At 43.9% G+C, this 27,132-nt stretch overlaps 1 protein-coding gene across 1 annotated transcript in view; it reads left to right on the top strand.

The window, feature by feature from the left end:
* The window catches only part of SKA1 (spindle and kinetochore associated complex subunit 1), a 652,565-nt gene extending 629,408 nt beyond the window's left edge, over nt 1-23,157 (top strand). Inside the window, exon 7 of the mRNA XM_044078227.1 lies at nt 22,495-23,157. Coding sequence (XP_043934162.1) covers nt 22,495-22,643 — 149 coding nt within the window. The 3' untranslated portion in view covers nt 22,644-23,157. The remainder of the gene's footprint in view (nt 1-22,494) is intronic.
* Nucleotides 23,158-27,132: the final 3,975 nt, after the last annotated feature.

Here is a 27,132-nt window from a genome sequence, read left to right as displayed (position 1 = left end):
CGTCAGGGGTATAAAACATGCAGCCGACGCCATTTTCTTCAGTCTTTCTTGCCGCGCGGTGCCCGAAGCAGAAGCATTTCGCAAGTGCCGGTCGGCCGACTACTGAAATATTTGTGTTTGAGTTTCAGAACCGAAGTCTTCACTAAAGCTAAGTACCCCGTTGGGGAAACTTTTTTCTTGCTTTTTACCGATGTCAGAAAAAGTTAATAATTGTATTACTTGTGGGAAGCAAATACCTCATAAGGATTTCCATTTATACTGTATTCCTTGCCTATGCCCTGATCACAACGTGCCTGGCTGTCGGTTTTGTGCTAGATTTAACCAACGCACTATTAAGCGTCTGTATATTTTTGCATCTAAGTATTTTGTTAACAGATTTAACTACCCAGAAATGTCGTCAGATAGCAATCCGACTACCGGAGTACATAAAAAACGCAAAGAAAAGGACAGAGAAAGGCAGTTAAGATCCAAAACCGACGAAGCTTCTCCTAAGCCAGTCGCCGGTTCGCAGGTACTCAGTGAGGTGCTTTTGCAGCCCCTGATGCTCGCTACCTTCGAGTCGCAGGCCTCTACCGACACCCATGTGGAGTCAGGCATACCGCAAGATACTCAAGGTATTGGACCGACGGATGTATCTCTCTCAGATGGGTCCAGAGCCGCTGAGCATGCACCGGCTTCTGAGGGTGTATTCAGACCTCAACATTTGTATATCAAATCGACGACAGCTGCAAAACCACATACAAAAGCAACTGCTAAAACTAAAAAACTGACGCATGAGCCACGTGCAGAGGCCTGTATGCCTAAAAAACAGATTATCAAAATGGCTGAAGACCTTATTACCTTGATCAGGGGTACCCACCCCCCTCCAGATAAGGGGCCTAGCCAAGACACTGACTATGAATCTTCAGGTCAGGTTTCTATTTCTTCTGATTCCTCTTCTGATCAGGAATTAGCTGTTCCTCCCTATGAGGTTTCTGATGCTGAGGAGTCTATTCCATCTGCATCTCCTCCTGAGGATTATTCATTTGGAGAAACATTGCATACTTTGAGGGAGCATTTTCACTGGGAGAGTCAAGACTTCTCAGAATCAAAAAAGAGGCTCGGGAATTTCCTTCTCCCTCAGCACAGGCCTTTAGCCATTCCCCTTGTCCTAGACATTGTTGATGATGTGTTTTCGGAGTCAAGCTTGACCCCTGACTCCTTATCTCCGGCCCCCAGTAAGCCTGACCGATATTACAGGGTCCCTGACTCTCATAAATTTTTATTTAGAAACCCTGCTGCTGATCCTGAAACTATTTCACAGGGTCCAAAGAGAGTTAAGGCCTCGACAGCAAAAAATCCTACCCCCTCTGACAGAGATTCAAGGGCACTGGACAGATGGGGAAAAAAGGTTTATACATCTGCAACATTGGCAATCAGGGCCTTAAATTGTCAATTTCATATACGTAAGTACCAACAATATGTTGTGGGATTGCTGAAACAGAAAATGATGTTGATTTCAGAATGTGCAGAAAATAAAGAATTGCAGGAATTATTTCATGCAGCTGAACAAGTAGGAAAGCATACTTTGCAATGTGGTTTTGATTCCTTAGAGGCCTCCTGCATGGCCGCAGTTACTGGATCTGTGATTAGGAGGCATGCCTGGTTAAAGGAAAAAAATTAGCCTGATCATGTTAAAGCTAAACTGCTAGATGCACCTTTACAGCATGATTCTTTGTTTGGTATTAAGGCAGAAGAGGTTTTAAAGAAAATGGAAGACGAAGCTAAGTCTATGCAAACTGTTAAAGACTTCTTAAAAGTGCAGCCACCAAGATTCAGTAGACACTGGCCTACACAAAATTGGTCCTTTCCTTTGTGAAACAGAGCTCAAAGGGGCAAATCCAGATGCCCTAAGGGTTCCAGATACCAGGCGCACGATTCATACAGGTCAAAGCAATGGGGCGCTTCCACCTCCAAATCTGGAGGAGATAAAGCGCAAACCTACAGAAAGCAATCCCAATGGCTTCCCTCTGCCTACACCAAGCACTTATCTTTTGGCAGCACCCATAGGGGGAAAATTAGCACTTTTTGCTCAAAATTGGCAGTTAATAACCCAGGACAGGTGGGTACTAAGCATCGTATCACAGGGATACAGATTCCATTTACACACTCTGCCAATGGCAAATGGTTGGCTAGATCTGCCAAAAATCAATGGGCAGAGGTACAGAAACAGGTTATGTCCCTCATGGATATGGGGGCCATTCAGATAGCACCAGAACAGGAAAAAGGACAAGGTTTTTACTCAACTGTTCTTGGTACCCAGAAAGAACAAGGCCTGGCGGCCAATACTGGATTTATCGATTTTGAACACATACCTGGACATTCCAAAATTCAAAATGCTGACTTTGCAGCAGCTTCTGCCCATGCTGGGCAAGAATGCCTGGCTGGTGACTTTAGACCTAAAAGAGGCATACCTGCATGTCCCAATAAGACAATCGTGCAGAAGATACCTCAGATTCAAGGCTGGCTTAATGCATTACCAATTCTCTGCACTACTCCTTGGCTTATCTACTGCGCCCAGGGTCTTTACAAAGTGCCTGGCACCAGTAATTGCATTTTGCAGACAAAGAAGTATACAAATATATTCTTTCTTAGGCGACTATCTTATTCAAGCAGAGAACAAGGACACTCTTCTTCGACAACTGGCGTTTGTTTAGAGGCTTCTAACATGCCTGGGGTTCACAATAAACAAAAATAAATCACAACCGGTACCCTCTCAACAGATAACATTCCTGGGTGCAAGCTTGAATACAACTGCCCAGATGGCTTACCTCACGCCAGACAAGCAAATGCAACTGACTACTTACTTCAAACTGATGGCAACAAAAACCCAGTCTTCTGCAAGACAAATTCTGCAGGCTCTTGGCTTCATGGCATCCTACATCCTGCTGATTCCATATGCAAGACTGCATATGAGGAAACTTCAGTGGTACCTAAAAAGTTTATGGAGTCAGCATTCTCACAGTCTGGGAACAATGATTCCTCTCATTCCCTGCCTGCAACAGGAGTTTCTATGGTGGGCAAAGGCATGTCACCAAAAATGGGACAGCCCTTCACTCTACCCCCTGCCAGCCAAACCTTAACAACAGACGCATCAGATTATGGCTGGGGGGCCCAGATGGCAGGAAGATGCATTCAGGGCATATGGACACCAAAACAAATGCATCTACATATCAGCCTGAAAGAGATGCTAGCTGTTCAAAATGCCCTAGCAGCCTTCAAGGACTTACTTCATCCAGGACAACTACTGATAAAGACGGACAACACCACAGTGACGTGGTATATAAACAAACAAGGAGGCACACACTCATACCCCCTTTGCAGATTAGCCATGACACTGTGGGACACAGCTTTGACCTACCAAATACATCTTCAAGCTCAATTCCTGCCAGGAAAATAAAATACTCTGGCAGATGATTTAAGCAGAAACCTTATGGATCCTCACGAGTGGAAACTAAATCCACAAGTCTTCAGCATGATAACAGAGAAATGGGGGAGCCCAGACATAGATCTATTTGCCTCTCCTCACAATTATCAATTGAAAATATTCTGCACAAGGACTTATCACAGACAAGCATGGAAAGTGGATGCCCTATCCTTCAGTTGGAAAAACCTATCAGTTTACGCCTTTCCTCCTCTGCCTCTTCTCCCCAAGGTCCTCTTAAAAGTCAGATAAGAGAAACCAAAGATTATACTAATTTCCCGGACTGGACCCGCCAACACTGGTACCCAGTCCTAAGGAACTTGTCTCAATACCCAGCTTGGACCTTGCCTCAAACATCACAACTACTGTCCCAGCAAAACAATCAGATCCTGCACAATCAACTACAGACCCTGAACCTGGCAGCATGGCTGATCATGTAGTCATACAAACAACATCTCTCAGTAAAGCTGTGATGGATGTCATTTTGGAAGCCAGAAGGCCTAGTACTAGAAAATGTTATGCTGACAAATGGAAGAGATTCTGTGCTTGGAATCAAGCACAAGGAACTGATACAGCAGAACCAAATATTCCTCAGATATTGCAATACTTAACTGAGATGTTTGACAAAGGCCTATCCTTCTCATCAATTAAAATCCATGCCTCTGCCATTTCGGCTCATTATAATACAGAGCCACCAATCTTTTCTCGTCCTTTACTAAAGCAGTATCTTAGAGGAGCCAAAAATTTAAGGCCTCCTAGAAGATCACCATTGCCTGCATGGGACCTCAATTATGTGTTAGAAAAGCTCACCCTGCCTCCATTTGAACCAGCTGCAAGCGCTGATATAAAGTTCTTATCATGGAAAACAGCTTTGCTACTAGCAATTACTTCAGCAAGAAGAGATTTTGAGCTACAAGCCCTCATGGCTGTGGAGCCTTTTATCATATTTCACCCAGACAGGGTGTCTCTGAGGACATATCCTACTTTTATGCCTAAGGTAGTTTCCAGTGTGGCTCTTAATCAAACAATTCATCTGCCAGCTTTTTATCCAAATCCGCAAAACAAGGGGGAGAGAATTCTGCATTCCTTGGACGTACACAGACAGCTAAGATTCTACTTGAGCAGGACTAAAGCTCTAAGAAAAACTGAGCAATTACTAGTGGCATATGCTGCAGGATCAGAAGGCAAGGCTGTTTCAAAGCAGACAATTTCAAAGTGGATAAGCCACTGCATCCGTTTCTGCTATTTACACCATGGTAAACCTGTACCCAAGGGCATTAGGTCTCATTCCACCAGAGCTGCAGCTACTTCAGCAGCCTTTCTCAGGGGAGTACCAACCAAAGACATTCTAGAAACTGTTACTTGGAGTTCTGATCACACCTTTACAAAGCATTATCATTTGCCTCTCTACTCTAAATACAGGGCAGGCTTTGCAGGGCCGTATAGCCGCTCCTAATGCTATTTAGCTCCAGCCCCCCAACCATAGCTTTGGAATTCTACCCAAATGTAATGACTGCAACAGTGAAATACGAAGAACATAGTACAGTTGTGTACACTTACCATAAATGTAGATGTTCGAGTGTATTCACTGTTGCAGTCCAGGTTACCCTCCCGCCATGGAGTTTATCTTTCCTTCTCTATCTTCTACAACCTGTGTGGTATATATTTGCTACCTTTTTGGGGGCACCTGACATCGGGGGAAGAAAAACTAAAGAAAATGGCGTCGGCTGCATGTTTTATACCCCTGACGACCTGACGTCATGGAAGAGGAGACAGCAATTGACGCAGGACCCAAGACTTTGGAATTCAGGCCGGCTGAGGGCAACCTGCCAGCAGATTACCCAAATGTAATGACTGCAACAGTGAATACACTCGAACATCTACATTTATAGTAAGTGTACACAACTGTACTGTATATTACTTAATGTCTATTCACATATGTTAATGAAAGTTTGTTTAAAAATGTAATATGTTGCTCTTCCTTCTGGGTCTGCATTGAAAAGGGTGTTTGACTAAATCACATCAGACAATCCTAGTAAACAAAAGCAAAATAAAATAAATAAAAATAAAATTACTTCCTTCACACACACACACACCAAATCAAAAATCAGCCATAATCAAATAAGTTTGACTGTCTTTAAAAAAGCTGCCTGTCTTGTAGCAAAACAACACTTGGAAAAAAGGTTTGTTCATATTCCTTTCTTCCTTGTTCCAGAGAAGACCAGGGGCAGAAGACTAACTATTCATCAAGTCATTGCTGTAAGCAATTCTGGATGCTACTGCTATAGTATTTAATTTCTTTAATTTTCAGTGTGCAAGATGCTGCCTTCACATGAAGATTCCAAAGGACAATGAATACCCTGGTAATTCAGTGTATGCTTCCATCATTTCAGAGACTTTCCAGTTTGTTTTCCATTCGAATGGCTTTCATGAAATAGTCTCAGTTTACCACTGAAGCAGGAATATTCAGATAGTCTTATTTGGTTAAATGGTTTCTTCCACAGAGGCTGTCATACAGTGGAAGCACATCAGATAGCTCATCTTCATTACCTTGTCATCACAGTAAACCCCATGAAGTCTTCTCTTCACTCTTAAAATGTATAGAATTCATTGGTGGGGGAGGGAATGCCTTGCAGACAGTTATTACTGACCATGGAACAAAGAGGAATGTTTGAGTTGCTTGCTCAGAAGCTTGCTGGAGCTGATAGCAGTATGCACAAATCCTGCAGTGGTGTCACCATTTCTCGTGATCCTGTCATCTCAGGTGTTGACAGTTGCAGTGATCATTACGTGGTCTTGAATATGGCCTTCACTGTGGTGAACCACATTGCACCAGTTTCAAGTAGGAGTTCCATTTTTTCCCCGAGCTTAGACCAGCTAATCATTGTGAATGCTTCCCAAGAGAGGTTTGTGTAGGCTGCAATTTCTAAAGCACAGTGTGAAGCAAAATTAGATCTGGACAGAGCCAAATGCTCGGCTCAGCCTGCTAGAACCCAGAGATAGTATTTTGATTCTCACAGTTGTACAGCACAGCCATAGCACACAGTCCTTGTGGGCAGAATGAAACTCATTCCTCCCTGAAGGTATTCTTCCCACAATTCCCATCTTTCCTGTGTAGTTTGCTCCTACTCTTTTTTCTGAATATCTTCATTCCAGTTGTTTTATCTCTGTTACTATATTCAATACTTCTAATATAGTTGGTTTAGATTTTGATTTCCATTTTCTAGTAATTGTTTTTTGGCAGCTACCATAATTAGAAACAGCAAGGCCTTACCATGCCTAGGCAATTCCAATTCTGTATCATAGCTCAGAAAAATCATCTCCCTCATCACACCAATCTGCCCACCCAGCATCTCAGACAGTGCATCCCGCAGGGAGTCCTTAAAGTCCGCCGACCCACCACAGTCCCCGAAAATATATTCCCAAGTACCTCTTTCCAAGATTTTGTTGCATATTTGGGAGACCTACATATATACACACACAGGCTTGAAATGTAAGACTGTAACTTGTATGTCAATACAATATGTTTGTGCATATATTGTAACTTGCTTGTCTTTATCTGTTTGTAAGTTTGGAGCTTTTCTCCCCGGGTCTTCGCTGAAAATGGACATTTATCTAGTCGGACTATCCCGGTCAACAAATGTAAAATAAATAAATAAATATCCTCCCACTGTTTCTTTGTGAATTGCTTATCCAATCTCTCTTTTCAATCCTTTCTAACCTCCTCTGATTCTTATCGTTGTCACATAATATTTTATATGCTCTACTAATTATTCCTTCTTTAATGGCAGCTTCTTTTCTAGATTCTACTAAAAACGCTACTAGTGATGGTCTTTCGTTTAGGACCCTCCCCTTATTTCTTTCTCTTTGTCCTCTGATTTGAATTCTTGATAGTGAAGGCAATCGGCAACTTGCAGTCCAAATAAATTCTTGGCTTCTTCCAGTTCTATTACCTTTCCCTCTCTAGTTATTTACTCCCAGTACCTTGGTTCCTTTACCAGTTTTCTTCAGTATGCCCCCCCCTTGCCTATTGTCTATAACCGTAATTGCAGTCATTCCTATCGGCAGAATCTTTCTCCATTCCCATGTTGGCTTAGTTCTTAGAATACTTTTCTGCTACTTATGGATATAATATTCTTTGCTTGTTATTCTCCTTTAAGGCCTGCATCCAAAATTCCAGTCTCTCCTTGTTTCTTGAGCTTCCCCCATGTTTCAACATCATCCCTTTCCACTTTGAGCTATAGTTTTCTGCTTGTATTGTGTATAGGAGTCTTAGCTGTGTAGCTCTGAAATGCTCCTTCAAGTTGGGTAATCCCAATCCATCCTGTTCTACTGGAAGAATCAGCTTACCCCGCTTAACTCTTGCCATCTTACCCTCCCATATAAAGTCTTTCAGCTCTTTATTAATTGCTGTCCATAACTTCTCCTTTTGTTAAAATTATGTCTGACCTGCGCATAAGTCTAAACGGACTAAACACATTTTGACTTCTTGTGTCTTACTATATATATCCGTATAACAAAGCTTACATTTTCTCAGTTTTTGTATGATCTTTTCTTTAGTCTCTTCCCACATATCCTTATCTGCTACACCAGAATCATTTTTAAGCCATACTCCTAAATACTTCATTTTATCACAGCCCCATAAATACGGATATTGCTGAATCAATTCATGTGTGAGTACATAATTTACCGCTATTGCCTTTGTGTTAGCTTCATTAAAGGAAAACTCCACCTTAAACTCAAAACAACATGTTTTTACATTATATCTTTTTTCACAGCTATTTTAATGCCTCAAAATGACATCGTGTTTCTACAGTTTTAATGTGTTTACGTCAAAATGGCGGAAGATGGGGCCTGCCTTGGGTAGCATGATATTGTTTTCTTGTTTTCACTCCTTCTTCCCAGAATATTCACTCCTTCTTACCAGAATATATTTCAAGTCCTCTTTATATGAGTCATGATAGTCATAAGGAAGTGGTGTTTTTCTCATGCCATTAAGACAGAATGGGAGGACTGTGAAGCACTGTCATCTAAACACACCTTTAACAGAGCTACTTCTATGTTTCCTTGACTGAGCCTCATTTGTATCTGTCACAGCATGTTCTACCCGATAAATAGCTGTTAGCTACTTCCACCAAAAGAAAGTAGGTAGATGTCAGGCTTTTGTAAAATGATTATTTTGTAGTCCTAAAAGAACTGACAGACCTTCACCCACACTCTCATGCTGAGGTGGGAAAATTCTCACTGCAGTAAATGATGCTTGCTATATCATAAGTAGTAGGACTTCATACTAAGTTTACTTCCCAGTGCCTTCAGTGGAAAGTTTTTGTCTATGTCTCTCTCTCTCTCTCTCTCTCTCTCTCTCTCTCTCATGAATGATGCAGGATTAAAATATGCTTTACTAGTTCCTTAATTATTTTAATTTCTGGCATGTTCACCCCTCGATTTTTTTCTATTTCATATTTATTCATACTTTGGTAACCAGGAAAGTGAACTCTTCCCAGGACCCTTTTCAGCCACAACTTGGGCTGCATTGGCAAAGATAATAAGTAATAAACACACTTCGCAATACAAAGAAAAAAATACTGACATAAAGACATTGACAAAGATTGCACGTGCAACACATAACCAGTGTGTGACAGTGAATAAGTAAAACATTAATTAACATTTACTAGAATATATACATTAACGATGCTTAAATCTACTATGTTAAACTTACAATTATATGGAGTGTTTGCATAATGGTTAAGATCCTTACCTCACAAACAGAAGGTACAGAGTTTGATTCTGATCTCTGGTAATTGGTAGGCTTGTGACAGTCTGTAGACTGATCACTTAGAAAGCAAATTGTCTGTTTCCATCTGACATTTCTTCCCTCCATTAGTAAGAACCTTTTTTTTGTGGGAGGTTGGCATAATGGCGAGGATGTTTACCTTACAGACCCAAGGTGGAGGGTTTGATTCTCACATGAGGTAATTGGTTAGGCATAAAATGGCCCACAGGGCAATTAGCGTAGTACTAATCTATGAACCTATAAATAATTAATTGAATACACACACACACACACACACACACACACACACACATACAAGATATACACACACACACACACACACACACACACACACACACATATATGTGTGTGTGTGTGTGTGTGTGTGTGTGTATGTATGTATATATAAATATGCGTATGTATGTGTGTAAATTTATATATATATATATATATATATATATATATATATATATATATATAGGTAGTGGTGCTGCGGTAGCGTTGTCGCCTCAGTGGTGCTGCGGTAGCGTTGTCACCTCACAGCAAGACGTTGTCGCGTTCGATTCTCAGCTAGAGCGTCTTCTGTGTTGAGGCAAGCGTGAATGGGCATGCCTTCGTTGAAGGTTGTGTGTCAGGGCTGGTAAAATCGGCACGTAAAAATCCACTACCAAACATTAGCGGACCGGAGTTCCGCTGTGGCAACCCCTAACCGGGATAAGCCGAAAGACAGACACACACACACACACACACACACACACGTACATGTATATGCAAATATATGTGTATAAAACATTTGTGTGTGTGTCGTATGTATAATGAAGAGCTAGATTATATGCCTGTGTGTGTTCTTCATATCCTTTAAAGAAAAACAAATCAAAATGGAAATTTTGTATAACTATGTGGCTGCGTAAACACACACATACAGATATATATATGTGTTTGTGTGTGTGTGTATAAAAATGTATGTAGTGTGACAGGGAAATAACTGCCGGCCCAGCTGGCTGGAATTTCGTAAATAATTATGTCATTTGTGAATATTAATATTATTTATATAAAAGTGGGACAGGAGATACAGCCAGACCAGCTATCTGGAATCTTGGAAGTGGTTGTGTGTCATTTGTGAATGCCAACATGCTTCGTGTAAGATGCTTGTGTTACAACTGTATTAGAACTGTATGTTATGTACTGAGGTAAAATGTAACCACAGCATGCCCTGCTGGCTTAGAACAGAAATGTATATAAACTATTGTAACTGTGTGAACGTATATGTTTTAACAGGGAGAACTAGAACATAGAGGGTTAACTTGCAAAACTTCAAGAAAATAGTTAAAATTAAATTGTTTTACGATTGTGCTATAAAACTTATCTGAAGTAGTTAACTTCATTTGATCAGCAACCTGTGGGTTACAGATCCAATACGGATCTGAGCCAGCAGCATACCAAGCTAAAGATCCAAGCTCCAAGCTCCACCCCCTTACCCATACTACCCTGCAACCTCCTTCCAATCTCCAGATCTCGTTTGCCGCGGCTTTGCCAAGCATGGGATTTTTCGAGCTTCAGGCGAGTGTAGCTAATTCTTGTATTTTTCTAAAAATATTTGGGTAGTATAATTGTTAGCTGTGTGTGTAGTATTTTTCTATATTTTTTAAATATTAGTTCTATTCTGAACTAATCTATCCCCCTCTTATCCTTGGTAATCTCTATCCCCTAGTAGGCCCCTCTTTTCCCTTTAGGTTTGTGTGTGTGTTTGTTTGTTTGTGATGGGTATGGCTGAAAGCCAGAAAACTACTTTTTCTAAGTGCACTGAGTGTGGCCAGAAGCTGTCGCCAGCGAATGGTCACACTCAGTGCATTCATTGCTTGGGGGTTTCTCACCTTTCCTCAGGCTGCCAGATCTGTGCAGCCTTTAACCCCTGGGCCTTGCGAGATAGAAAGAACAGGCTGATTTTGGCCGGTCTTCTACCCGCGGAATCAGCTTCTTTTTCCTCTTCTCCCTCTGTAGTGACAATCGTGGCTGTGGTTGCCCAACCATCTGGCCCTCCTCCCCTGTCTGGGCCTCACACTCCCACCTCGTCTCAGGGAGAGCGAGAGGCAAAAAAGGACAGAAAAGAGAGAAGGGAGAGAGAGAGAGAGAGAGAGAGAGAGAAAGAAGGGGAGAGAGAGAGAAGCCACAAACAGTGGGCCGAATTGGACCCCTCGGCCCCTCCATCTAAGGTTCTCTCCTCTCCATTAAAGATTACCAAGTCTTCTTCCCCACGGCTCCGTTCCCCACTCTTCTGTCCGGAGGAGGAGGCCCGACCATCTTCGAGGTCATCGCGTCGGCCCTCCCGACCGGCTTCGGCGGCCTCTTCCAGATCTACTCGTAGCCTCTCGGAGGCAGATATGGGCCGGATGATGCGTCGCTTCCTGCAAATTCAGCTGCAGATAGGAGTATTGCTGCCTCCCCCTTCCTGGGGGGGGGGGTTCAGCTCCACTGTTTGCCCCGATAGCTCCTTCTCCGATCCACTACCGGGTTTCGGAGTCTTCGGATCCGAGGAGCCTTGGAGTCAGGGAGTTGGCGCCGATGGTTATTGCTACCTCGATGCCGGCCATGCCCTCGAGCTTATCGGATCCCTTTTCAGATCCGAGCTCTGAGAGCTGGGCATCGGATCCGAGGGGGCGAGTGTGTCTTCGGCTCCTTTGCAGTTGGAGCACACTGTCCACTCGGATCAGAGGACGCCGGCCACCTGTCTTAGAGAGGTCGGTTCCCCATCGACATTCGACGTTGTGGAGAGGGTTCTCTCTAGAGGATCGAGACCCCTCACTCTTTCCTCGGGATCCACCCCCGCTCCCTCGCAGCTCAGTTTATCCTCCATCATCCAGTCACAGGGACAGCCTGTGTCATTGATGCCCCAGCCAGTTCCCCTGGAGGAACATGAATCCGTTGGTGAGCCCCCCGAGAAGAGTCCCCCCCGGAGGAGATTCCTCACAAACGCCTCTGCAAAAGGAGGCACTTGGACTCCCCTGAGTCTCTCAACGAGGATACCGATTTGGAGGAAGGGGAAGGTTCTCCCATGTCACCCCCCAATGACGTCTCCTTTGGAGACATTATGGAAATGCTCCGCCAAAGGGGGGGGGGTTGTCCACCAAAAAACCTTCCTCGGACGAGTCGATATTCCTGGAGGCGTTCGACACAGGCCCATCTACCTCTAGGGTGTCCCCTCTGGCCGACCCCTGGTCGACCTGATTACCACCAGGGCTTGGAAGGAACTGGACACTGGAGAGCCGATCCCCAGGAGGCCCGACAAGATTCTGAGCCCCCCTGCAGACAAAGCTTCGTGGAGCAAGGGTTTCCCTGTAGATGCCATGGTGGTGGTGGCGGCCACCAAAAAGGAACTAGCTCACGACAGTTCTTCAGTCCATCCCCCTGACAAGGTGTCTCGGGCAATGGACCGTATTGGAAAGCGGATGTTTGCTTCAACTACCTTCTCTATTAGGGCGCTGAATTACTTGGCCCATGTATTCAGACTGCAGCGGGACCTGGTTAAAGAGCACGCTGAGTCTCCCCCAGAGTCCATGTTGGCCACTCTCAAATCAGTGTCTAATACGTCTATGCGGCTACTGTCCCATGCCACGGAAGGAGCCGCTAGAGCCAGCGGGTCCGGTATCGCCTTAAGGCGTCATGCCTGGCTTCGGCTTTGCGATTTCTCGGAACCTTTCAAGGTGTCATTTGCGAATACACCCTTTGACGGGTCTACCCTGTTCGGGAATACCGTCCACAAGACGCTGGCCCAGAGCGAGAAAGATGGGAAAACGCTGTCAGCCGTCAGAATCCGCTTCTCTGCCCCTCAAAGGTCCTTCTCCAGGAACCAGTGAGGGCAGAAGAAGATGTGGTTCCGGAAATCTCAGCAGGCCCAGAATGCTCAGGACTCCTTCTCCCCCAAAGGCAGAGGGGGACAAGGTGGACGCCGGCCCAGATGCAGACGGGGTCTGAAGAATTTCGGGTCACGGGAAACCTTTTCCGACCGACCCGTGCAGCAGCCCTGAGTGGTTGCCCGACTGCTCCTCTCTGGAGGCAGTCGGGGGCGTTTTTCGAGGCACCTGGCTCAATGTGAGTCCATCACGACAGATCGCTAGGTGCGTCAGTTAATATCCAGAGGTTATTCAATCCCCTTCATAAAGAAGCCCCCTTACTCAAGGCACCTCCCACATGTCCCACCCACTCAAAGGGAGGCTGCGGCTTTGGAAATAAAAAAGCTGTTAGAAAAAAGAGCCATGCAGCATGTGATGTGCCCCCAGACCAGTCCGGATCAGGCATCTACTCCAGGTTCTTTCTGGTGCCAAAAAAGACGGGGGACTTAAGGCCAATTCTCGACCTGTCAACAATTAACCTTTTCGTTGCCAAGGAGAAATTCCAGATGGTCATGCTCCAATCCATCCTGCCCCTCTTGCAGGAGGAGGACTGGATGTGCTCCATAGACCTCAAGGATGCGTACTACTGTATTCTCATGGACATACAGTCCAGGAGGTTTCTCCACTTTCAGCTAGGGGCCAGTCATTACCTGTTCAGGGTCCTACCCATCGGTCTCACCACAGCCCCCAGGGTGTTCACCAAGGTCATGGCAGTTGTAGCGGCCCACCTGAGGCTCCAGGGCATACAGACCTTCGCGTACCTAGACAACTGGCTCCTCACCGCCCTCACCAGCCATCTACTCTCTCTAGCCAGGGACTTCTTCCTCCATTTATCATCCCAGTTGGGGATCACTATAAATGTCAAGAAGTTGTTCCTCCAACCTGTTCAGGTTATAGACTTTATAGGGGCCAGGATAGATTCCCTTCAGGTCAAGGCTTTCCTAACACCAGACAGACTTCACAGCATGACTCTCCATGTACTAGCTCTTCTTCAGTCTCCTGCTCCCCCGGCAGAGTTAGTCCTGAGAGCTTTGGGGTCCATGGCGGCAGCGATCAATTTGATCCCTTACGCTCGTCTGCACATATGGGTTCTACAGTGGACTTTGCAAGTCCAGTGGTCCATTCTACACCATCTGCTAGACTTGCCGATTCCCCTCAGCAGGGTTTGCAGGAACTCCCTCATGGTGGCTCCAATCCCGATCCCTTCGGGAAGGACGACCTTTTGTTATGCCCCTACCCCAGGCCCCAGTGACCATGGACGCCTCCCGCCTAGGGTGGGGGGGACATTGTGTGGACAGGACTCTCCAAGGCACGTGGACTCTGACAGAGACCATTCTGCATTACTGGAGATGAGGGCGTTCCTTTAGGCGTTGCAGGACCTTCATGCCTTCCTTCTTCTGGGGACTATTGCGATCCAGTCAGACAATATGTCGGTGGTCTGGTATACAAACAGGGGGGAACCAGGTCTTACCCTCTTTGCCGAGAAGCCATGAGAGTTTGGGAATGGGCGATCTCCTCCAACCGCTTCCTGTTAGTGACGCACATTCCGGGTCGGTCCAACATTCTGGCGGACAAATTGAGCAGAACTATCCTCTCTCCTTACGAGTGGTCTCTGAATTCTTCCATAGTGGAACAGATCTTCCTCAAGTGGGGTCAGCCTTGCTGGGATCTCTTCACATCGCCTTCCAACGCGAAGTGCAGCTAGTTTTTTGCTCTAATTCCTCCTTCAGGGGAAGCCCCCAGAGACGCTCTAGTCCATGCTTGGCCACCCGGTCTTCTTTATGCTTATCCACCACCTCTGCTGATGACAAAATTTTTGCAGAAAGCTCATCGGTTGGGGAGCAAGATTATCCTTGTAGCCCCATTCTGGCCTCAAGGCTGGTTCCCCTGCCTATGGTCTCATCTCATAGCCCCTCTTTGGATCTTGGATCCCATTCCGGATCTGATCTCTCACCCCTCGGGAATGGCCCCTCTGAACCTGGATGAGCTCAAGCTCTCAGCTTGGCTGATCCAGTTCCCTTAGTTGCCAGGCTCCCTGTATCTCTTCCCTAGTCAAGTCCATTCTGGTGGCGGCACATAAACCCTCTACCAGGAAGATTTACAATAGTAAATGGAAACGTTTTTCCATTTGGGCTTCACGTAAGAACTTGGATCCCTTTACCGCTCCTATTCCAGCGGTTCTAAAATTCTTGTCTCATATTTTTCAGCAGGGGGCCAGTTCATCTACTGTAAAGGTTCAGCTGGCTGCTATTTCCCATTCCCATATTGGGGACCACTTTGGTTCTCTCGCTGCTACCAGAATTTGTAAGGCCTTTCTAAAAGGTACCTTTCTTTTGAGACCTCCTGTTAGAAATTCATCCCCACCATGGGACCTGACCTTAGTTCTTCAGGCATTAGTCGTACCTCTGTTTGAACCCGCAGCTTCCGTTGATCTGAAGTTCTTGTCATGGAAGATGGCCTTTTTGGTAGCCATTACCTCAGCCAGGAGAGTGTTGGAGCTTCAGGCTCTTTCTATCAAACCTCCATACCTTGTATTTCACAAGGACAGGGTATCTCTCAGGACTAATCCCTCTTTTCTTCCCAAAGTTGCTTCCAAGACGAACATTAATCAATCCATTAATTTGCCGTTTTTTTTTCCCCAATTACCAGAACAAAGGGGAGTATAAATTTCATTTACTGGATGTTCACAGACGGTTACATTTTTATTTACACAGGACGGCTGTCTTTGGCAGATCTGACCAACTTTTCGTCTCCTTTGCAAAATCTTTTCTAGGGAAACTGATTTCTAAAGTGACTCTTGCCAGGTGGATTTCGAGTTGTATCCTCTTATCATATAGAGAATCTGGCTTGCCAGAATCAATGGGAGTTCATGCTCATTCTACGCGTTCTATGGCAACGTCTGCTGCATTCTGGTCTAGAGTTTCCCTGGATGACATTTGTTCAGCGGCTACCTGGGCGTCCTCTCACACCTTTATTTCTCAGTATAAGCTAGATTTGTTGTATAGAGGAAGGGCTGATTTTGGCTCTGCAGTGTTCCGGAATATTCTTTCTTGAGGGCCTCCCAAGATTTCGGGTAGCTGAGGACTCTGTCCCACAGGTTGCTGATCAAATTAAGTTAACTACTTCAGATAAAGAAGTTATGTACTCACCATAATGTTCCATCTGAGTAGGTAACTTCATTTGTCAGGAACCGTCCCTCCCTCCTTCCCCCTTACCTGAATGGTTATTTAGCTGAACTCGAGGTTTGGATGCTCGAGTTTTGTTTTGTCTCTGAGTCAGGTTTCTCAGGTTGTTAGTTTGTTTCGTTGTTTTTCTGTGGCAAACGCGATCTGAGGATTGGAAGGAGGTTGCAGGGTAGTATGGGTAAGGGGGTGGAGCAAGGATCTTTAGCTTGGTATGCTGCCGGCTTGGATCCGTATCAGATCCGTAACCCACAGGTTGCTGACAAATGAATTTACCTACTCAGATGGAACGTTATGGTGAATACATAACTTCTTTTTTCCGTTTTAGTCAACAGGAGACAGGATGTCTACACTAGGGGACTCTCTGTGTTGTTTTCCAAGTGTTTTATTGTTTTATGTCTTCTAGCAGTTGCAAACATTTGAAGGCTATGTATTTTCACAGAGAGATGTTAAATGTGGGTAGTTTCTGACAATGGTGGTTTAGCCTGGGAATTAAAGTCAAGTGACAAAAAAATTGATGCCATCAAAGCTAACCCAGCAGTAATATTTGATATTTAAGAACTCTCTGAGAAAGAGAGAGAGAGGGCATTTTGTATTTGTTTTGGCATGACAACATCAGCTAGAAAATTAATTCACCATATGCCTTGCTATGAGTAAGCCAGTCTAGGGTACAGTACATTCTTTTAGATTCAGTTAGGAATATAGTAAAGATTAGTTTATATGCTTTCTATATTTGAGACTATCCTGGAATGTTTTAAATATTTTGTGTGATTTTGAAATCTGAAGTTACTGTGATGATATATTATAGCAATAACCCACGCCTGGGTGTGGGTAATGCTGGATTTACCCACGGTTGGCGTGGTTTGGTCCCGAGGCGGCCCGAGGACCAAACAAAGACAACCGTGGGTAAATCCAGCATTACCCACACCCAGAAGTGGTTATTGCTATATTAATGACATTATTTAAGAAAAGAAATAATTACTTTTCTTAAATAATGGCATTGTATAATGCCTCTTTGCTGCCCTTCCGCAGCTGTCTGGTGTTCCGCGGCAGTTCTGATGTACTGCGCATGCCTACGCAATCCATCAGAGCTGTGGGCAAAAGCAACGGAGAACGCAAGATCTCCGTTGCTTTTTGCTTGCTTATTTTAAAGCTGTCTTGCTATGTTAAACTCATTTAACATAGCGAGACAGGTTTTAAAAAAAAGCAACGGAGATCGCAAGATCTCCGTTGCTTTTTACACACTGTGTCGCTATGTTAAAGGAGTTTAACATAGCGAGACAGCTTTAAAAAAAGCAACAGAGATCTGCGTTGCTTTTTTTAAACCTGTGTCGCTATGTTAAACTCTTTTAACATAGCGAGACAGTGTTTTATGCTAACGGAAAAAGTCCGGGCGACCGGAACTTTTTCCGTTAGTATATTGAGGGATTTACAACGGGCACGCTGGTTGGGCTGGCCAATCAGCGTGCACGTTTTAGAGGAGGCATTGTATAATGAGTATTTTCTTATTCTTTTATTATTTATTATTAAATATATTTAACCCTTTCAATTGTGGTGGTCTATTTAGAGATATTTAAGCTCTTGGAGTACTTGCATATCTATTTGGTGACACTGTACAGGCCACTCCTATAGCCTGGCTCTTGGTCTAACTACCATTTGGATTAATAGTAACATTATAGGTTCATAGGTAAGTACTAGGCTATCTGCCCATGGGCATTTATAAGCCTAGCCACAGAGTGATTGCTTTCGCCTCCCCATTAGATTAGTAACTTGGGCCTCTGTCAACAGGGCTCCTGAAGTGACCCCAGGGTAGAACTTACGATTACCCATCCACTCATCAAGATTTCTCTTGAAGAGGGTCAAAGAGGAGCTCTGTCGAATATGGATTGGGATTCTATTCCAGAGTGAGGGGAGTCACTGGGACAGGAATCTATCCCTCCAACATGTCCTGTTTATTGTTGTACATAGGTTCAAGTCACTAGAATGAGTGGTTCTGAGGGATCTCGTTTTTTTGAGGTGAAGCATGTCCAGTAAACCCTATAGGTCAGGCACAGGTCACCTCTGCACAGTAGGATTGCACATCCTTTGTTAAGGGCCTTAAAGTAGCTGATAAAGAGTGACTGGTGGCAGTCGGAACTACCTTATAGTCTGGGCAGAAGGGGGCATAGCTAGAAAACCTGTGCCAGCCTTTCCCTGGAGTGTGTGTGCATGTGTGTTTGTATATAAATCAAATCTCAGTGTGTGTGTGTCAATGTCAACTACTTGGGTAGGGACACAAAGCACTAGTTGGACAGAGAGGGTACTGGAGATCTTGGTTTGGCCACTCAGCTGAGATCTCAACCCTATAGCTGTGCCAGTTGGGAGTCTTATTGGGGATTGGAAGAAAAAGGAAGAAACCAGTCCCAGACTGACTGTGATCTCTGTGTACTCTTAAGGGAAAATGCACTTCACTGTGTATGTACTTGTCATCCTCCCAGTGTGTACGTTCCCATATGTTGTCAGTGGTGAGGATTGAGGCTCCTTGATTGCTGGGCCAGAGCAGGGCATCACACCTATACGGGATCTCTTGTTACCTTCCTTGTTATATGCTCCCTAAATTTGGCAACCGCCTTTTCTACTTTCTGTTGCATGAGTCATTGTGCTGAAAGATTTTGTGCTCTACTGTTATTAAAAACAGTTGCTTAATAGCAATATTTCTAAACTCATGCATATTATCGAGGTAAGCCCTTATTCTCTGCTGAGCATTCTGCAGTTGATCGTCGTCTTGTTCTATGAGATTCCCCCTGTTCTAATATTTGTCGATCCTTCTAAATTATTCTTGATACTTAACAATAGTGCCCTTCTTTTATTTCCACCCTATTTTTAAACTCCACCTTAATTTTATCCCACTTCCTAGCTGTATCTTCAGAAGAACTTTCTGTCCTCTCTAATAGCTCCTGAATAATCTCTAATACCTTCTTCTTTCGGCTTTTTCCAGTTAGGAGTCGATCACCTGTCCGCTGAAGATTGGCAGTGGAGTTTTACGGTGTCGAGTTGCCAGCCTGGCGCCCAACCTTCCACAGAAGGCACACACGCACACACACCTAGGGCCAATTTAGAGTGTCCAATCCACCTAAAACATGTCTTTAGGATGTGGGAGGAAACCGGAGCACCCGGAGGAAACCCAGACAGGGAGGACATGCAAAAACACCACATAGAAGGCACCCCAGCCGAGAATCTAACCAGAGAACCTCTTGCTGCGAGGCGGCAACACTAACTGCTGCACCACTGTGGCCGCCCAATAATCTCCAATACCCATTTCTTAAATTCCTCTCTTTTCAACAGATGGAAAAGTGCCAGTGTCTCATTTTTATTTCATTACCCTTTTTTTTTTTTTATTTTAGTTATTATTAGTGCATGATCTGAAGTAGTTGTTGGGTGCATATCAAGACCTTCAGTTAAATGCACATGTTCCTGTGAAATGTAAATTCTATCTAGCCTAGCCCAGTTTTTATATCTTGGAGAATATGTAAATTCACTCTGAACTCCTTTTACTGAATTCACATCTTCCATGCCAAATATTTTCATAAATTTCTTCAAAAATCTACCCTCCTTTGTTATACTTTCCCTTCTGGGCCCCCAGGAAAATTTTCACTGTTGCAAATCACATTCCATTCCTCACCTATAAATAATATTCCTTGCTGAAAACTGATTGTCTCCCAGAATTTTCTTAAGCTCCATTATAGCAGTTCTATGTAGAATATAAATACATGCCAGAGTAATAATCCCCCCTTGCTAGTAGCCCTTTAGCACTACAAATCTGCCATTATTATCGTGTTTATCCTCTTCTATCACTATTGGCGCTCCTCTTGTAATTAATATAAATACTCCTATTTTCCTTTTTCCCAGTATTCCGCTGAATAGCCATCCTGAAAATCCTTCTTTATCAAATTATGTTCAGTTCTTTCTAAGTGTGTCTCCTGTAACATAGCTATTGCATGCTACATTTTTTTAACATAGTTCATTACTCTTTTTCACTACTCTTTCTTTTTTGTGTTTATCTGTGAGACCATTGACATTTAAAGACATTACGGAAAGCATCATTGCATTAAAAATGTATTATTACCCCCCTTTTATGTATAGCACCTTTTTGTTAAATGTCTGTTTCCAACTTTTGTGTTACATGCATATGCTATTTGACAGGTTGAACTTTTATATATTTGTTTCTTGTCATATGAATTTGAGCGTATGTCACGTCTTACAAAACTTTTTGTTTTATTGAAAGCCCTCAAACAAAAACACAAACACACCCCCAATACCCCACCAAAACTATTAACTTAATACTAACAAAACGATATACATCTTCAATTACTGAAATTTTACCCTCCTAATAAGAACAAAAGTCCCAAACTGACAGCCACTCACTGACTTGAGTTAACATAAAAGAAAGATTAAACATGCTAAGATGCATGGCTCAGTCTGTGCTTCTACTAAGTGCTAATTGGTTTTATTACATCTGTATTGCTCTCCCAGCTGAGAAAACCCCTAAATGTTTTCAGAGAACATTGTCTCCTATCCAATTTCTCTCATCAGTTCCTTCTTTCCTTCAGCCAATCACTCTCCACCAGACTGTAGCCATTTTCTCTATCAGATTGTTTCCCAGGCAGCCAGTTTCTTTCTATCAGATTGTTTCCATTGAACATGAAGACCAACTACAGAATTGCTACTGAGCATACATGTATTTACTAGAAAAAAATATTTTTCATTTACATGCTTACTTTAAAAACTTGTTACTAAATTGATGGTCCTTAATCCAGTCATTTCCCCATGCAAGAATCAAAAAAGCACATATTTTTTTTTGTCATGCTATTTTAACCAGCCACTTTTTTCCCATTGCATTGCCTACATTTCTTAAAACTGAACAAGAAGAAGGAAGGGCAAAGTAAAAGCAGCACCTGTTTACAATCCCCATTACACTTAACTGAGAAAACATTACTTTATAGCATGCAAAGAAAACCATACACTACAACAATAGTGCTAGTAAGAAAAAAAAAATATTTACTTAGTTAACTTTCTCAGTCCTTTTCCCCTCCCCAAAGCATTTTTCTGAACATTAATGACATGAAGTAGGGCATATGCTTTAGAATCCCCCACAAGTCAAATTCTGAAAAAGTCCAATATTTCCAGATTTTCTTGTTCTGTCATATTTCACACATATAATTATTGCATTATATTCCTATTCTATGAGGTAATCTTGATATTTCTGTAAAAAATATGAGGAGCTTTTATCCCCAGGCCTCTACTAAGAAGGGGTTTAGCTAAATCTCGTCAGACTTTTCTGGTTAAAAAAAGCAAAATAAAATAAAAACACTTGACCCTAAAGAGGTCAAGAAAATATTGTCTGTGGGCAAACCCTTTCAGTAGACAACCACACCAGCATCATGGATGGGAGATGCACTCAATCACCTTCCATTTATTCTTTTACCTTTTTTAGCTCGGATGAATGCTGATGGCCGTCTTTTTTGCTTTCCCTTAATATTACAGGAAGCCAGCAGTTTTGCTCATTTTAGAAGCATGTAACTTTCCAACTGGAAATGCTGCAGACAGCCAAAAAGTTTTCTAGTAGAAACGGGTAACTCTTCAAATGGAAAATGTTTTGGGGCAATGGTATATATTGCTCCTTTTATAACTTTTTTTGTATTTCCATTTTTCGTGTTTTTGAGCCTTTTTCTATAAACTAGTGGGCATTTTACATATTCCCTTCAAGAGAAGTGTTTTTACTAGACAGTTTGAGTTTATTGGTCAGTCATCAATCTTGTAATTTCTTTTCACGTCACCATTTTATAGTATTGTGCATGCAAAAGACTCCTCAGTAATGGCTCTGAAAAGTTTGACTCTTCTGAGTCATAGTGCTCTGCCAGAAACAAAGTATGGAAGCTTGCAAGACAACATTCATTAAAATGACTGTTATTTATTTGCATTTGGTTAGTGCGATACTGGTTTTATCCTTGCTTGTCATGTGCCAGCTGCATAATGATGTCTTCTTTTTTTACATTTTCTAAAAAACAAATGTCGAACTTTGAAAACCCATAGATTGGCCACTCAATTAGCCTAAATCTGTTGTGTAAAGTGTCAAGTAAATGTATGATGTATGAATGCATTACAATTCTGAAAAGCAATTCTAACTCATTCTTTATCTGCTTTTAGGCTTATTCTTTGTTGTAGATGCAGACATCAAAGAGTTCTGCCAGAAAACTGTAGACAAGCGATTTCAAGGCATGCTCAGCATTTTGAGGCATTGTCAGAGAATAAGGGAGGTCAGAGGAGGAAAAGTTGTCCGTTATGTCCTTTTGTAATAAGGACCTTAGGAAATTTGTATATTTTAAAATGTACAAGACTGTGTGTGTGTTTTAATATATCATTATTGCTGTTATAGTCATGCCACATTAAGCAGTTGTGCACCAGAATCTTACAAAGGACTTTACAGCCAAAGACTATAGATGCCATTGGAAATTGTTGGCATGTCCTGCTCAGTGAAGACATACTGTTGCAGTGCCTTAAGAGGTGAGCGGAACCTGGTCAGTGAGGAAGAAACTAGCCACATGAATAATGGGGAAATTACCAAAAGGAAGACAAGTCTGCTGATTGGGATGTATTTGAAAGTTTGACAAAACTGCTGAACTTGGAATAACAGTTTTCAGACGCAGTTGCATAGATGTTTGCATATTTTTGAAGCTTCACTTTACCTTTGTATATTTAAAACAAAGTCATGTTGAAACTTTACATCCCAATGTAGTCTAGCATTTCAGCAGGAACAGAAAGTTCACTGATCACTAAATTTGGACAAGTAAATAAACTGATTTTAGTCCACTCTTGTAATGAGTTTTATTTCTTGATCTTAATTTGACATTACTAGCTGCTTTGTGATCCCATCTAGTAGTTACTATGGATGGTAAGCTACAGTGAAATGTAAGTTAGAAGCAATTACACTAGCTTGGTGCTGTTCTCAAAAAATTTAATATGTTTACAATAATGGTAAATGTTTACTTACTAGAATCATTGCTAGGCAGCACTGCAGGACAGTATGTGCTCAACAGGTTTGTAGTCTGTAGGTCCAAATTCTACCGCACCTTCTCAGTGCTGTGCACCAGAGCTATCTCGCTCACTCCTCAGGATGGATGAGCTTGACAGCACCCGCTCACTCTCATCCTCCCTGCCAACCCCCTCCAGCAAGTATCCAGCTATATGGGCAAGGGACAGAATAGCCAGCTGGAGTTTTGTAACAAAATGATATATCCTTTGAATATCAAACTGATTTATACAAGATGCTTCTGTTACAAATGTATTAGAACTGTATGGCATTTGAATATCAAAATGTATTTGTAAAGTTGCTAGTGCTGAGAAATGTATCAACAGTGGATCCTGCTGGACACAAAGGAAATATACATGCATCTATTAACTGATTATTTACTGTAACCAAAAACACTGGAAGAGCAGAGGTTAACCAGCTAGCTTACTTTAAGAAAAATAATGGAAATGTACATGAGCTAGTAAACCATTAAAATGGCATCCCACAGTGATGAATAGGACCAGGGATATCTGGAAAAACCCATTGTTTAATAACCTCTAGTAAGAAAAGTAACATAATTGTTTCATGGCTGGAGGGCACTGCCATAAACATTTAGATGTGTGTTGCAGCAAGTCTATGCTAAATTCCTGTATCAGCTTCAAAGGGGGTAGTTTGGGACCATGAGTCAGATGACCAGCTATGATGGCTTATGGTAGCCAGTCTAGGCATAATATTTTATATGAGAGACTGATCTTGGTGCTTAGTATTCTGTCTTGGGTCTGACAACAAGGACCACTCACCCATCTTGCCTTGTTCTATTCAGTAAGTAGGAAGTGAAATATTTTAGTCAATCAAGAATAGATAGTGAGCCTAGCTAAATACTGTAGCTGATGTAGGTTGCCTCATTTGGTCTTCGGCCTTAGGGCTTCGGATCCATAATAGATCTGACATTGCTGCATAGCTAGCATCTCTGATCCAAGCTCTCAGCTCTTCCCCTTACCCATAATGCCCTTGTCTCCTTCCTTCCTTCAGATCTTGTTTGCCGCTGATATAGCAAGCAACGTAGTCCAAGCTCTTAGCAGCGTGTTCGTCATTTTGGGGCTTAAATTGTTGAGTGCTTAAGATTTTCCCCCACTTTTCTCTACTTTCCTTTCTCTTGCCTTTCTCCTCCCTGCGACGGTCGGTCGGTGTTTAAAAAAAAAAAAAAACCTTCCCTTTTGCTCTTTTTCCTCTATCTGTGTGAGTGTGTGTGTTTGGGCCTCATTTAGGGAACTATGTCATAAGCCCCTAAATCTGGGTTTAAAAGGTGCATAAGCTTTCCCCAGCTGATGGCCACACTGTGCATGGTGTGCCTGGGCGCAGCACACCTTGATTCTTCCTGCCCTATCTGCACTGCTTTTAACCCCAGAGCACTTCAGGACAGGAGGAACAAACTGATAGTAAAGGGTCTTCTTCCCACATTGGGAACGGCCGTTTCTGCCCCATCCACTAATTCAATAGTGGCAGCAGCATCTTCCCCTTCCCAGGCTTCAGGGACACAAACTCCCGCCAAGAGGCCTGGGGAAGTGGAGAAGGCCAAGAAAGACAGGCCTCGCAAGCGGTTTCCCAACCGTTGTGCTCTGGCCAGTCCACCCCCTAAGGTAGTGTTTTCTAGGCCTGTTTCCCCCTGCTTCACTCTCTGAGATTCTCCCCTCAGCCGGAGATTGTCAGAATGCGGTCCCCTGTCACCCTTCACCGCCTTTCTAGACCAGCTTCAGTGGCCTCGCCATCCCACTCCACCGAGAGCCTTAGTAAAGTGGCGATGGACAAGATGATGTAGAAATTCATCTGCACCCAAATTCAGATGGGGGTCTTGCCTGCACCCTCTCCGGCCTGTGATTTTGGAGTCTTTGGATCAGAGGACTTGAGGGGTCAGCCTTGTACCTTGACACCAACCATTTCTTTTAGTACCTCGGATCTGACTGCACTGGATCTGAGCTGTCGGAGCTGTAGTCCCGGGGTCGAATCCGAGGGGTTGCTGTCAGCTCCGAATGGTCGGAGTGCAGTATCTCCCTTGGCATCTCTGCTCCAAGAGTCTCTGCTCAGACTCCCCTGTCAGCTCAGCGGGAAACTGCTCCGATGGGATTTGCTAAGGAGGTCCATTCTCCATCTGCCTTCGATGTGGTGGAGAGGGTTCTCTCGATGCCTTCGAGACCCTTGACCATCTCGTCCTCTCCACCCTGACCCCCCCTCTGGATTAGGTACGGCTCCAACCATCTTGTCCTCTCAGGGACAAGCCTGTGCCTGCTTTGCCTCAAGAAGCTCCAGTTAGAGAACATCAGGATGTTTGCGGGTCCTTCCCAGAGAGCCACACTGAGGAGGTCCCTTGCAAATGTATGTGTAAGAGGACGCACTTGGACTAACCTTCAGAGTCCCCCACCTCAGACACTGATTTGGAGGAAGGGGAAGGTTCCCCCCAATCCCCCCCCCAAGGATGTCTCCTTTGGGGACATCATGGAACTCCTTCGCCAAAAGATGGGTGGTCTGCCCAAAAAACAACACCTGACAAAGCAGTGTTCCTTGAGGCATTTTGCACGGACCCATCTACTTCCTGGGTGTCCCCTCCTGTGGATCTCATAACACCTTGGGCATGGAAGGAATTGGACACGGTGGACTCTATCCAGAAGCATCCTGACATGGTCCTCAGCCCCCCTTCCGACAGGTTGCATTGGTATAAGGGGTCCCCTGTGGATGCTTTGGTCATGGTGGTGGCCACAAAAAAGAGCACGTTCAGGAGAGCTCTGTGTTCCACCCTCCTGACCATGAGTCACAAACGCTGGACCGTTTTGGGAAGTGGGTGTACGCTTCAGTGACCTTTGCATCAGGGTGCTGAACTACATGGCACACCTCACTCAACTGCAGCGAGACTTGGTCAAGGAAATCACGAAGTCGACCCCGGAGTCCATGTCGGCAGAGGACAAGAAAATGTTCTCTGCCCGAATGGCCACTGTTAAGGTAATTTCCAATATGTCCACGAGTCTTTTCTCCCATGCCATGTAGGGAGCCCCTAGGGTGGCCGGCTCAGGAATCACCATTAGGCGCCATTCCTGGCTCCGGTTGTGTAAGTTTACTGACCCCTTCAAGGCGTCTTGTACCAACTTCCCGTATGACTGTTCTTCCCTCTTTGGGAAGTCAGTCAGAGAGACGCTTGTCCAGAGTGAGAAGGACGGGAAGACACTGTCTGCTGTCAGGATCCGCTCCCCCCCTCAAAGATCCTTTTCCAGAAATCAGTGAGGGACGAAGAATATATGCTGCTGAAAGTCTCCGGGACATTCAGGATACTCCATCCCCCAGAGGCAGAGGGGGTTATAATAGATGCCATTGCAGAGGCAGAGGGGGCCCGAGAAATACAAGGTCTCATGAATCCTTTGTGGACAGACCCGGCCAGCAGCCCTGAAGGGCTGCCCAACTGCTCCTTTAGAGGCAGTCGGTGGACATCTTTCATTACACCCACCAGCATGGGAGTCTATTACAAATGACCAGTGGGTGTTGCAAGTCATCTCCAGAGGCTATTCCATCCCCTTCCCCCAGACACCTCCCAAATGTTCCCACCCGCACAAAGGGAGGCAGCAGCCTTGGAAATAGGTTGCTAAGAAAATGAGTAATCCAGCCTGTCCCCCCAGACCATTCTGGATCGGGCGTTTATTCCAGGTTCTTTTTAGTGCCAAAGAAGACGGGGGAACCTAAGACCTATTGTAGATCTTTCTTCCCTGAACCTGTCAGTAGCCAAGACAAAA

The sequence above is a fragment of the Protopterus annectens genome, chromosome 1.part1, assembly GCF_019279795.1.
Source record: "Protopterus annectens isolate FY-2018-M chromosome 1.part1, PAN1.0, whole genome shotgun sequence".
Lineage (NCBI taxonomy): Eukaryota > Metazoa > Chordata > Ceratodontiformes > Protopteridae > Protopterus > Protopterus annectens.
The sequence above is the reverse complement of the archived record's forward strand: the minus strand, read 5'-3'. Positions and strand labels throughout refer to the sequence as shown.